The sequence below is a fragment of the Rutilus rutilus genome, assembly GCF_951802725.1.
Source record: "Rutilus rutilus genome assembly, chromosome: 23".
NCBI classification, from domain to species: Eukaryota; Metazoa; Chordata; class Actinopteri; order Cypriniformes; family Leuciscidae; genus Rutilus; species Rutilus rutilus.
This window is the reverse complement of record NC_140233.1, coordinates 3401815-3414923: the sequence shown is the minus strand read 5'-3', so window position 1 is coordinate 3414923 and position 13109 is coordinate 3401815. Positions and strand designations below refer to the sequence as shown.

The 13109-nt window shown below is 41.4% G+C and overlaps 1 protein-coding gene and 1 long non-coding RNA gene across 4 annotated transcripts in view; one reads left to right on the top strand and one right to left on the bottom strand.

Moving 5' to 3' along the window:
- LOC311282583 (uncharacterized protein) overlaps positions 1-11636 on the bottom strand; it is a 26616-nt gene extending 14980 nt beyond the window's left edge. The window contains exons 1-2 of one of the 3 annotated variants that reach the window (XR_014625964.1): positions 11293-11399; positions 9108-9172 (exon numbers count right to left, since the gene is read on the bottom strand). Coding sequence is in view for 1 of the 3 variants with exons in the window: in XM_084396405.1 (XP_084252531.1) it covers positions 9108-9172; positions 11293-11357 (130 nt within the window). In the remaining 2 variants the exon portion in view is untranslated. Of the gene's footprint in view, positions 1-9107; positions 9173-11292 lie in introns of all 3 variants that reach the window. The other 2 variants (XM_084396406.1, XM_084396405.1) reach the window with 2 other exon arrangements.
- LOC311282584 lies at positions 11508-13109 on the top strand. Its single transcript, XR_014625965.1, has 3 exons — positions 11508-11744; positions 12243-12486; positions 12587-13109. It is a non-coding gene; the product is annotated as an uncharacterized lncRNA (long non-coding RNA).

Sequence of the window (13109 nt, the reverse complement as noted above, 5' to 3'; positions counted from 1 at the left end):
TCACTCCTGTCCCGTCCCACTCCCATAGAAAGAAATCTTGTCCCGTCCCACTCCCAGACCAAAGTTTAAAAATAATCCCATCCCATCCCGCTCCTGGTAAATTGACTCCCAGTCCCATCCCGCTCCTGTTTAAACTGACTCCCGCTCCTGTACCGCTCCCATATATTTTTTTCTTCAATTAGTGTTTAGTTAATACATACAGGGGTGCAAACACATGTATGGTCAAAAAAGAGAGAGGTAATCGAAGCCCTCGTCCCGCGGCAAATATCCAGATACTACATTGCCACCATCCCCAACCCACCCCTATAGGCACATAGAGTCAAATGAAATTTAGAAAAACTATCTTGCACTTCTTCTTCTTGCTTTACTGCTACTTCCTGAAAACAATTTCACCTGATGATTTGAATAGCTCTTTTTGTAAAGAATTAATAATTCTAGGATGATTGGGGTAATTGTGTAGGGTAGGCCTAGTGCATCTGCATAGAAACTAATAAACATAATACAAATATAAATACAATAAAACACAAATACACGTATACACAATAAAACAGAAATAAAGCAGTGCTTTATGTTTTTCAGGTAAATTAACTGTATTAAATATTAATACAGTTTATCTTTTGACAAAACATGATTTTTCTCTTTCTCTTTTGTTGTTTGATTAACTTTGGTGACACAAACAGCTGCAGGTATATTGGGTGCTGTCCCTTTAAGACGAATGCACGTATCTAATACCGGTAATGACACGCATCCGTTTTATTTTGACTGCGTTTACGGGGAAACTCGTTGAGACGGACACTGGCTTATTTTTTCGTGCACATGTCTGTTCAAACACAAATAGATAAGAAAGAAAAGGGAATTCGGTGTTCACGAACTTCACGTGCTGTCTGCGACTGCGTGGCTCTGTGCGCCGACAGACCATCTACATTTGGATGTTAAACATAATATATATAGCCAATATATGTATATAGGGGCAATATTTGAAAATCGATAATTAGGCCTATTTTTTAAATTACAATTATATATGCATTTGTCAAAACCGAGATACTTTCAAGCATCAAAATGTAATTTATTAATATGTATTTGCGCCTTCAATTTTGTCTGAAAACTTCCAACACTCTTGCGTGTCGCGTGAAAAATATGCGTCGGTTGCGGTTCTATTTCTAGCACGCGGTTTCGGCGCGGCTTGAGAAGTGTGTGTGTCACGCAGGTATTGTGCTCTAACACAAGCTCTAACCAGTTAACATGAAAGCCGACATAAAAACGGACACTCCACGCCACGCAGAGAGAAATGTGATGCAGTGGCAGATCCAGAGTGAGACAGAAACACTAGTGGTTCACGCTTGCGCACATAGGCTACTGCTGGTTTGGCGCGCAGTGTTCTGATTCGCTTATTTCCTATATTTACTTGTTGGTGGACGCAATCCAGAATTACTGTTGGTTAAATTATAATCAGTTTTCAGTTATTTTTTAATTGCGTTACATTGTAGGCGTATTAAAAGGAAACTACAAAATGGTGCATTTACTTTTTTCTTTTTTTGTCATCTTTGCTATTGGTTGATTCCCGCTCCCATCTGCTCCCGTTAACCATTTATCCTGTACCGTCCAAATCCCGTGATTAATAGCAAAGATGACTCCCATCCTGCAGGAATCCCACGGGAATCCCGTGACCCGTGGGATTCCCGAAAAAATGTCAGCCTCTAGTCTGGGCCATCAACGGGTACATGTTGGACTCCCTGAAGGAGTATTAAACACGATCACGCAGGCTAGAGCTCCGTCTACGAGACGACTCTATTCCTCGAAATGGTCAGTGTTTTCGGGCTGGTGCACAGCCCGTGGTGTGTCACCCACAGACTGTGGTGTGGCGGAGGTGCTTTCCTTCCTACAAGAGCTGTTGGATGGGGGCAGGGCCCCCTCCACGCTCAAAGTTTATGTGGCGGCTATAGCAGCGTTCTCAGAAACAACGCTTGGTCAGTCAATAGGAAGGAACGATTTAGTCATCCGCTTCCTTAGAGGGGCTAAGAGACTGAATCCTCCCAGACCTCCCTCAGTCCCCGTATGGGACCTTTCTACGGTTCTGGAAGCCATGAAAGGTGCGCCATTTGAGCCTTTACAGTCAATCGATTTGAAACACCTGTCTTTCAAGACGGTGTTTTTGCTGGCTCTCGCTTCGGTGAAGCGCATAGGGGATCTGCACGCGCTCTCTGTGAGCGCGGCGTGCATGGAGTTTGGGCCTAATGACTCAAAAGTTATACTCAAACCTAAGCACGGTTATGTTCCGAAATCCCTCAACACACCGTTTAGGGCGCAGGTTATTTCCCTGTCAGCCCTACCGGTCCCTGATGAGGAAAGAGACGCGAGCCTCCTCTGCCCAGTCAGGGCATTACGAGCTTATGTGTCTCGCTCGTCTGGTTTCAGACAGACGGAGCAGCTCTTTGTTTCGTTTAGCGGACGTTCTAAGGGACTAGCCGCGTCGAAACAGAGCCTATCCAGATGGATAGTTGATGCTATAGCGCTGGCATACGCCTCCAAGGGCATGCAGTGCCCGTTGGGTGTCAGAGCGCACTCCACGAGAGGCATGGCCTCTTCGTGGGCCTGGTCAAGTGGGATTGCCTTGCAAGATATTTGTATGGCGGCAGGCTGGGCCTCCCCGTCTACATTTATAAGGTTTTATAACCTAGAGGTTCCCGCCCTGCAGGCCAGGCTGCTGTCGGTCTAAGTTTACCAGTATTATCTGACCTGATGCGTCAGCTCAGAATGCTGCGTCTACTGAGCACAGCTCAATGTTCGACAGTAAAAAAGTAGCAGCACGAGATGTGCCTGGGCAAACTGTGTAAGACCCACATTCCCCCATCAGTTCAGGCCGTACCCCGCCCTGTCTGTATGATGAAATTCGCGTCTCAGCGACGCTACCATATGTGGAAGAGTGCGGCTTCGCCCCTCCCTCTTCCTGGACTCCCTGTTCCCTGAGTTCCCTGAGTGATTGTGCACTATATGTACCCCGGGTTTTCGCCCTTGGGTCTTTGGTGTCAGATCTCAGCATGCACGGCGTTTTGCATTGGGTCCCCTAGCGTTAGATATCTTACGCAGTACGAGAGACCTCTCGTAAGAGAACGTACTCGGTTACTAACGTAACCTCGGTTCTCTCTAGAAGAGGGAACGAGTACTGCGTATCTTGCCGTGCATGCACACGCTCTGGTTGCTTCGATGATGAAAAACCAGATAATAGCTGCCTGCGAGCGGTATTTATAGGCCTAGACCACGCCCATTTCGGCGGGACGTGACGCAGCGGGCGCGAAGTGCCCTGATTGGGTCTGGCGTCACGCCAGGCCTCGCTCGATAGGCTGCTGCAGTTGCCGCAGAGCAGCCAATAGGCGCGCGAGCTGTCTCGCCTATGTCTGCATGCTGCCGCAACGCGTTTTGCATTATTACAAAATTAAGGATAATTTTTGGCTTCAATATCTCGCGGAAAAAGGATTTTCCCCTAGCGTAAGATATCTTACGCAGTACTCGTTCCCTCTTCTAGAGAGAACCGAGGTTACGTTAGTAACCGAGTACGATTTCTTATGCTGCGTTCACACCGAATGTGAATTGAGCGTCTGGAGCGAGTGACTTCCATGTTAAGTCAATGTAAATACACATTGACACGCATCTGGAGGTCCTGCGGCGCGATAGACGCATTTAGTGCGGCGCGATTTTGAGCGTCTGGCGCAAGTGATTTTCTTTCACAAATTTATTTTAGAGAATTCGCATCTAAACTTTGGTGTCTATTCAAGCCGCGTTAACCAATCAGGAGCCTGCTTGCTGCTGTCACGTGGTGAAGTGACCAGTGTCCTGGAGGTGGGTGATCCTCGTTCCGATGCGGGACAACAGGTCATCAAACTGATCGCGGGACAGGCGGAAGTACCGCTTAAAGGGGCCGTCATCCAGGCGCAGCTCCTGGAGCAAGTGGTGAAACTCGCCAAACTGGGTTCGCCTCCGGAGGGTCTGGTGGACCCAAGTACGGCGACGATTACCCCTATGCCGCTCTTCTGCTCTCCAGAGCAAATACGAGCGGTGACTCTCTTGATGAATGCTCGATCAATATCAGCCATCTTGCAAACAGACCACCGCCTAGCACTTGCCCCTCCCACAAGAAGCGGATTTCGCCTCGAACACGCGTCTATTCGCTTCAAACGCTCGTCCAATTCGCTTTGGACGCGTGAGTGGATTCAAAATGTTCAAGCATCCAACTAGACACGATAGAAGCAAATTTGACACTCAATTCCCGTTCGGTGTGAACGCAACATTAAAATTGTGACATCATCTGGGCTTTTTCAACAGCATGATGGGAGGACAAGAAAATAAATCTCAATCCATAGACTCAGTTTTTACACAAACTGGAGCATTGACTGCATTCATCAACCCTGTTACCAAAGTTACTGTAAGAAGAATCTCTATAACTATGAATAACTTGTATGAAATTTGACAAATACAACTTTATCAGTAACTTGGTGTTTACTGTTTATTCTTACACCGTGTCCTAACCAGACGCGACGCGACTGCGAAATGCGTCAAAATCAATCAAAACCAGAGCCAATCAGAACAGTGTGTGGGCGGAGTCTCGCGGTGAGTGCACGGCACCATATAGTAATCTCTTGACGGCACTCGAAAGAAAGTGGATAAGTAGCTACATAATCAAATTCACAAATATTACACCATTTAAACATTATTAAAAATACATAGGCTGAGTTACTAAAACAATCTTTGTCAAAGAATACACTTGTTTGTTCACAGTTTGAACGTTCTTGTTCCCATTTGTTTAATTTCAAGATCTGAGGTGAATTATCCATTATTGCTTTTACAGCTTCAAAGCTGGAGCACTAAATAACATTCAAAGTCACATTACACGCTTTTAACATTAAAGGGACACTAGGTAACTTTTTAACCTTAACTGAACAGCTTCGAAGTCAGTGGAATGGTTATATTACTTATTTCGGGTTGAATGGTGGTGGTTTCACACCCCCCTGGTGCCCGAGAGAGGAAAAAACTCACTTGCAACTTTGGGCCGGCGGGTCGGCGTCAGGAAGTATCGCGTGATATCAGGTCTCGCGATGTAACGAATTGCTTGACGGCACTGCACACGTACACGCCCCTATTCAAGCACCGGCGGGCTAGCTATAAGCAAAGGGCAACGATAGATTGAGTTATGGCTGAGGCTGAGCCTGTAAAAAAGAAGCAGAAAGCTAGGAAATCTTTGTCGGAGGACCAACGAAAGAGGAAACGGGAAACTGACCGAGCAAGAAGTCAGACTCGAGTAAATATATCGGACCGGCTTTTTCAGAATGGTGAGAACTGAGAGAAACAGAAGCCTGCAAAACGGATGCTGATCCTGCTGTTGCACTTGTAAGTTAAGTATCTTTGGAATAAACTGTGTTCAATATTTAAATTTCAAGTAATTGCGACCTCAGGATGTTTGCTATTGTCTGTAAAGGTTTTTATTATGATCGCTGTCTGTTAGGGGCTTACTAGTACGCTAGATACTATAACTTTGATGTTAGCATTGTCATAGCAAACACGTTTGATTTCTGTAGTTGTTTGGCCGTTCCTCTGTCGGTTTTATTTGTGTAACTTACACTTTTATTTTATGTCACTAAGTCAACGCGTCTGATAGTAGGCAATATCAGACGCGCAAAATGTTGCACATATCATGATCGAGCTAGAAAAAACGTTCTGATGTTTTCTTAGACAAGCAAAGGTAAACCATCATTCTACCAGATGAACTTATAGACCTTGCTAATATAACTTTAGACAAATATTAGCCTCCGATATATATATTTTTTTTATGCTCATGTGCCCATTCTCCCAAAAACAAACAAACAAACACGAAAGCAGTAGTTCGCCTCGTTCATATCGTTCGTTCCCGGTAAAAATACTAGTATGCATGACAACACAATAAATAAAAAAATCGCCATCAGTTGGAAAGAAAGTATTGCTTTACTTGCCTCGGTAGACATAACTGGTTTTGAAATAGCCGGTTCCTCTGCTCAGCTAGGTAGACAGCTGATCAGCTGGGTTGCTCGTGACGAGGGGGGAGGGACAACAGTTCGTTTTTACGACAGAGTGTTTGAAAGCATTATACTACCAGACACTAGGGGGAGCTCGTAGAGAAAAAACACTCAGACTTGCATAATGCCCCTTTAAATAAAGCACATAAACAGTACCTGAGATTATCATTGCCACACTTTGTGTTTGTTGTTCCAGCGCGACGTTGCAGAAAAAAAAATAGAAACCGTTTCTAAAATAGAATCGTCGCGTGTTGCCGTCGCCCCGATTAACATGGAAAATATACCTTTTATCTCGTGTCGCAGCATCGCGTAGCGTGTAGTTAGGACACGGTGTTAAAAAAAAAAGTACACTAGGTTGAAAATTACTAAAATTCTGGTAACATTGTTGCAAATTGGGAACCAGACATAAAATAAATGTAAAATAAAAAAGTATTTTGCTTGATCTGATGTTGACAATCAATATAAAAATTTCTCAAACCTCCCTTTACTGACCATTTTTTGAAAATAAAACCCAGAACATTCTGTACCATTTCAGGCCTCCAGACTAACTTTTTTCACTAGGAGCGCTGGAGCCCCTGACTGAACATTTTAGGAGCGCAAGCAGAAAATTTAGGGGCACACCTTAAATCAGCTTGCAATGCAATTATTTCAAATTTCCCCCAAATAACTGTATACTGACAAATTATTTAATAATAAATAGACTTAACGTACAGATATTACAACGTGCAGTTTTTTTTTTTTAAGTTCACAGGCTCCAGACTAACATCTGAGTGCAGCGGCACCGCAGACACTGAAACAAACAAAACATATCTGGTAGGACTGGGGCTGACAATAAAGCACTAAGCTTAAGGTATGGAGGGATTATTGGGTCAGATTTAAAACTAAAAGTCTAAAACTAAAAGTCTTAAACGAAAACTAAAAGTCTAAATTTGAAACTAAAAGTCTAAGTCGAAAACTAAAAGTTTAAGTCGAAAATTTATTTGGTATTTAGGATTGGGCATTTGGTATTTAGGATAGGGCATTTTGTATTTAGGATTGGGCATTTGGTCATTTAGCCATTTAGGATTTAGGATTGGGCATTTAGGGATTTAGGATTGGGAATTTGGTATTTAGGATTGGGCATTTAATCATTTAGCCATTTAGGATTGGGAATTTGGGGATTTAGGATTGGGCATTTGAGGATTGAGGATTGAGGAGTGTATGCAAATAAGGAGGCATGGCCCAAATACTGGAGGCTGGGTTTGAAATGGCTGGTGCGCAGAGGCACCTTATGGACAGCAGAGGGAGCTCCCAGTGCTAAGGAGCACTGTGCTGAAACCAAACAGAGCGAGTGAGCAGTGCTGGAGCGAGGACTGTACTTTACAATGTGATAACTTCAACTTAATGACAACGTTGTAACATTTATGTGGCCTCACACACAAAGTCACCAATGAAAGGAGTGCTATCGGTCTGACGACGAGAATAACTATTATTATTATTATTAATAGTGAGCGGCCGGGGCGCTCTCTCTCTCTCTGCTCGTTCTTATACCCTGTCAAGCGAGCCCTTGTTAAACTGACATGCAAATGATAAACTTTCACTCTATGATGGTTAAACTGTGCAATTAATCCGATAATGATAGGAACCACCTGTTTAAGCATAAGTTGTACCCTAATAGACAGCACACTGGTATAGTAATAAAGAAGCTGCTTGTCTCTTGTCACGGCTTTCACAATATCACTGTGTACTGTAACAATAGATCGTCAACAAGCTTCCCCGTACTTTTTGACAAGCGTCCTTGACAGGGTGGCCAGAGCTTCTTTGCAGCTCAAGTCGGCGGCGTTGTGAACGTACAGTTACTGTTTCCTAACCTTGTTTTTTCTGATGCGTTGCATTAAAATATATATTTTTACTTGGCTTGGTTGAATTCCAATGTAGAATGCGGTCTGTTATTTCTTGATAACAGATCGCTGCGAAGTATTACACACCGTTGCCATGAAAAACAGAGCGTTGCTATGGACGCGGAACAAACTATTTTCTTTAGCGGAAGCAATACAATCGTTTTTAAATCAATAAACTCCTTTTTAAATCAATATTTTGTGTCAAATTATTTATGTATTTTGTAGGTAGCCATGTAATAAGTGGGATAATGTATTGCGAGGCGGTTGTTATAGCGAATAACAACCCCGACGACAGGCTGATTCAAGTTCAGCCTGTCGGGGTTGTTATTCGCTATAACAACCGCTTCGCTGTACATTATCCCTTACATAAAGTACAGTCCTCCCTCCAGCCCTGCTCACTCGCTCTGTTTGGTTTCATTACAGTGCTCCTTAGCACTGGGAGCTCCCTCTGCTGTCCATAAGGTGCCTCTGCGCACCAGCCATTTCAAACCCAGCCTCCAGTATTTGGGCCCCGCCTCCTTATTTGCATACACTCCTCAATCCTCAATCCTCAAATGCCCAATCCTAAATCCTAAATGGCTAAATGATTAAATGCCCAATCCTAAATCCCTAAATGCCCAATCCTAAATGGCTAAATGACCAAATGCCCAATCCTAAATACAAAATGCCCTATCCTAAATACCAAATGCCCAATCCTAAATACCAAATTAATTTTCGACTTTTAGTTTCAAATTTAGACTTTTAGTTTTCGTTTAAGACTTTTCGTTTTAGACTTTTAGTTTTAAATCTGACCCAATAATCCCTCCATATGGTTAGAGTTACTACATTAAATCCATGGTGAATGTTGCTGATTTGTGGGCTGAAAGCCTTATAAGTGTCTCTCCTGGTTTCCACGTCAGCGCTGTTTGATCTGATATCTATGGTTTATAACAGAGAACTCTGCGCCGAATCAGAATGTTTCTCACTGGATCTCGCAGAGATGATGTTATCAATTCTGGGGCGAATTCAATGGATTTCTTCAAATATTTGGTCGCACCGGCAGGAAAAATAGTCGCATTTCTATTTTTCCTGCCGAGCCCTGCATTTCATTGTTTAACTGTTTATCTAAATCTGATAAAGTGCTTGAATGTTTCTAACAAGAATGTTCTTCAGCTTCATGAATGAATGAAGAATAAACACCAACCTTTCTTTGTTCTTGCAGTGGGAGGAGCTTCACTGATGATGTATTCCAATGTGGGAGGAGCTGATCTGCCAAAATCAAATATTTCAATTACTGAGTTTGTTTTTATAATAAATGACACTTCTAAGCATTTATGTCTGTCTATCTATTCATCGTACAGTAACTGATGCCAATTCATTAATTATTTGTATTGCTAATCCTAACATTATTCTGCTTCTTCATTAAAATACAAGATAATATAAATAATTCTTCCAAAAATAATTATGTTTGATTATTATTCAAATTATTAGGCTATAATATACTCATAACTAGGGATGTGCACGAATATTCGAATTTTCGAATATTCGATCTGTAATTATTATTCGAAAAATAAAATACTATTCGAATTTTATCGAATTTATGAAGCCGTAAATACTTTGCGGGTCGTGAATGCAGTGAATCCCTGATAAATCCCAAGCACTAACTCGGATTTATAATTAAATGCACTGGGTGGCACTGTGGCGCATTTTAACAAGTTGTTTGTATTTGATCATAATGCCGTCGTCTGCCTCGCGAAGTTTGGAATTACTAGTCGAAAATGAGGTTACTAAATGATTTTACAAAATGGAATTACTTTTGATCAAATTAATTTATTAATCTTGAGTTATAATATCATCACCACAATGAGAAATCACATGAAATCCAAACAGCAGTCGACTGAGGAAAGACAGCTGTCTATCATTGCATCACGACTGCAGGTAAGCGCAGCTGTAGTGCGAGTGATCCGAGATGATAACTTATAATAGTAAAATTATATTGAGGTATATTCTTCCTTTAAGTTTTCTTTGAGAGAGAGGTTTAAGAACAGAAAACGCAAAGTGCTGTTAGAAACTTAGAACTAGAACACCGTTATCTTTGTTTCTCTGAAACGTCTGTCAGCGCAGCGCGTTTTCTCACGTGAAACAATATAAACACGATGATCATATGACTCGAGTGTGTGTGTACGTACTGTACGATAACTGGCGCAATCTGCTACTCTGCTTTATTAGGCGTTTTTTTCCGTTCGCGCTGCTTGAGCTTATATCCTTTTGTTCTTATATTTTTTTGTTTACACATAGGCCCACTGTTTAATGTTTTCAATTAAAAGAAAACTTTAACACATGTTGTAAGCTTGTTGTGTATATTGCCTAATCATAAGCTTCTTCAGAAATGGTGACAAAACGTTAAAAAAAATTACCTTAAAAAATAACGTATTTTTCGTTAAACGTCATTTAAATAAACGAATATTCGAATATTCGAATTTTATGAGCCCGAATATTCGAATGCAATATTTTTGAAAAATGCCCATCCCTACTCATAACATTTAATAGCCTACTTTTTTCAGGATTCTTAGTTAAAGAACAGCATCTTAAAATAGAAATATTTTGTATCAATATATATCGTTCAAAAGTTTGGGGTCAGTAATTTTCTTTCTTTCTTTTTTTAAAGAAATTCATAATTATATTCAGCAAGGATGTGCCAAATTGATTAAAAGAAAAGTGACAGTAAAGACTTGTGACAAGTGACTTGAAATACTACTTGATTGGTCGGTGTATTATACATAACAAACAGGCTTCAATGAATTATGTAATATTTTTAAATATGTGTCTTTTATTCTACATTTTATTATTGAAAAAAAAAAAGTAAAAAAATGCCGTCGAGCCATTTAGGCCTAAGCACTGAGAGAACCATATCTGGCTCGAGCAACGGTTCCGAGCAGACTGTGGAATACCTGTACGTTTACACCAGTGCATTTTCATTTTAAAACGCATAACCTGCACGCATAACACACACACACACACACACACTAATCCGGAGTGACTCTTCAGTCAAGACAGTCACACGCAAGTGACGTAGGCTAACCCATAGCAACGCATTATGGCAACGACACCTCAGACTGACAGAAACGTAGAAATAAACGTAAATTTAGGCAACTTTAATTTTGTACACATTGTCATGTTAATTGTAATCAAATGCATTTTGTTTTATTAAAGTGAAGGGGCACCCAAAGCCCCCCCCCCCCCCACGTAAATGTTTCAGTAGGAAGAGTGGAAGACGCCAGAAAGACGCACAAGTATCGCTGTGATCGATGAAAACAATACAGAATTGAGCCTGTCACCTAATCAAACTGTATAAAGTGTGTTTGATGGTTAGTAAATATGATAAATACCGTGAACTTCTCCTCACCTCAGAAGACTCGACTCCGCTCTGACTCACTGAAACTCCAAACCGCATACTTCCCTACTATTTAGTATGGGAAAAAGAGTAGGCGAGCGAAAAAGTATGTATGAATCCAAAAGAGTAGGCGAGAATTACCTGGGTGACGTACTAATTATCGCGAGATTCGGACTTAAGTGCGTTCGAATATGCCTACTTTCCTACTATATAGTAGGCGAAAACAGTACGTGAAGGAAGCAGTACGTTCGAAACATCAGTATTCATAAAAGAGTAGGCGAGAAGTTCCCGGATGGCTTACTGCTTCCGCCCAGATTTTTGAGTGCTCAACCGATGGATACTCTTCTATCCCAGGAGGCCACGCGAGAGGATACGTCATAAAAAAGAAGAAGAAGGATAGGTCATACTCGAACGTGACGGAAAGGATGACGGACGAGACTCAAAAATGTGAGTATTACAAATCAAATGATCGCATGTGTTGAACTACTGTACAGTAAACTGTTGAATTGTTGAAGGTGTAAAGACGCTATATATTTGTGATTTTGCTGTAAATCACATTTTATTATGTATAGCTAACAGAGGAGCTCCAGTAAGGACACATACGTCTCCAAAGTGGATTTGCATACATTTTAAACCGTATAGCCTACATCTTAAATACAGTTACTAAATGTCTATTTAATATTTAATATCCGGCAAGAAAATCTTCTATAAGAATTACTACGTCTAATAGATATGAGATAGACATCTGAGTGATGTATGTGTGCTATTATGCAGAACAAATCTATAAAGTAACTAAACATAAGTTATCTATTTTATTTGTCCATTACTGTTGATAAATTGAGGAACATTTATGTAGGATAAAAAGTTAAAACAACCTCAACATGTAAATGTAGTGTTGAGTTCATAAATCACAGAGGTAATGTGAATCTTGTCTGGATGTTACAGGGACAGATGAACAGATGTGTGTTTATCCCGTGGAGAGTGGCTCATGAAGCTGAATGCTGCCATCAAAGGCTTTGTGACATTACAGAAATGAATAAATATTTAAATCTTAAGTTGTAGTTTATTTTAATTATTGTAATTTCAAGCAGAGCTATTACAGCACTTTTCTGATTCTCGATTTCTGTGCATTTGCTGCAGATCTTCTGTGGTGAAGCAGGACCTGCAAGGAAAGATGATGGCGGCATTTGTGAGAAAATAGCGTTTTTGTCTTCTAAATAATACTGAAATCAAATGACATTGTGCTGTTAAAATGACTGCTTTAGTGTTATGTTTGTGCATTTTTGTAGGATCTGAAATGTCAGCAGGCTGGTGTGAGCACTGAGGACGAGGAGCCCAGAGCTGAATCCTGGAGATGGTGCCATGGACGAGTCCCTCCATCACTCCACCTGCCCTTACGAGACCCTCCATCACTCCATCACTCCACCAGCCCTTACGAGACCCTCCATCACTCCACCAGCCCTTACAAGACCCACCATCACTCCACCTGCCCTTATTGCCTCAGATTGTGAAGCACAACACATCACGAAACAACCTCAGGCACGAAGGCACGGCTCACCTCTGGCGGTCAGCTGATTCATCAGAATAAAGCCGCAGAATGGGAACCGCTGTGTTGAGAGACGGCAGAAGGATGAGGGGTTCAGCGCCTGTAGCCTACATACATGACTGTAGTTTGAATAAAGCTTTGTTTCATGTGTTGACTTGTATATGCATTTGTTTATTGTGTGATGGTGACTTTGATTCATTCTTTTACTAATTTATTACGGTAATATTTCTCATTGTTGTCAGTAAATAAAATACAATTATTTAATT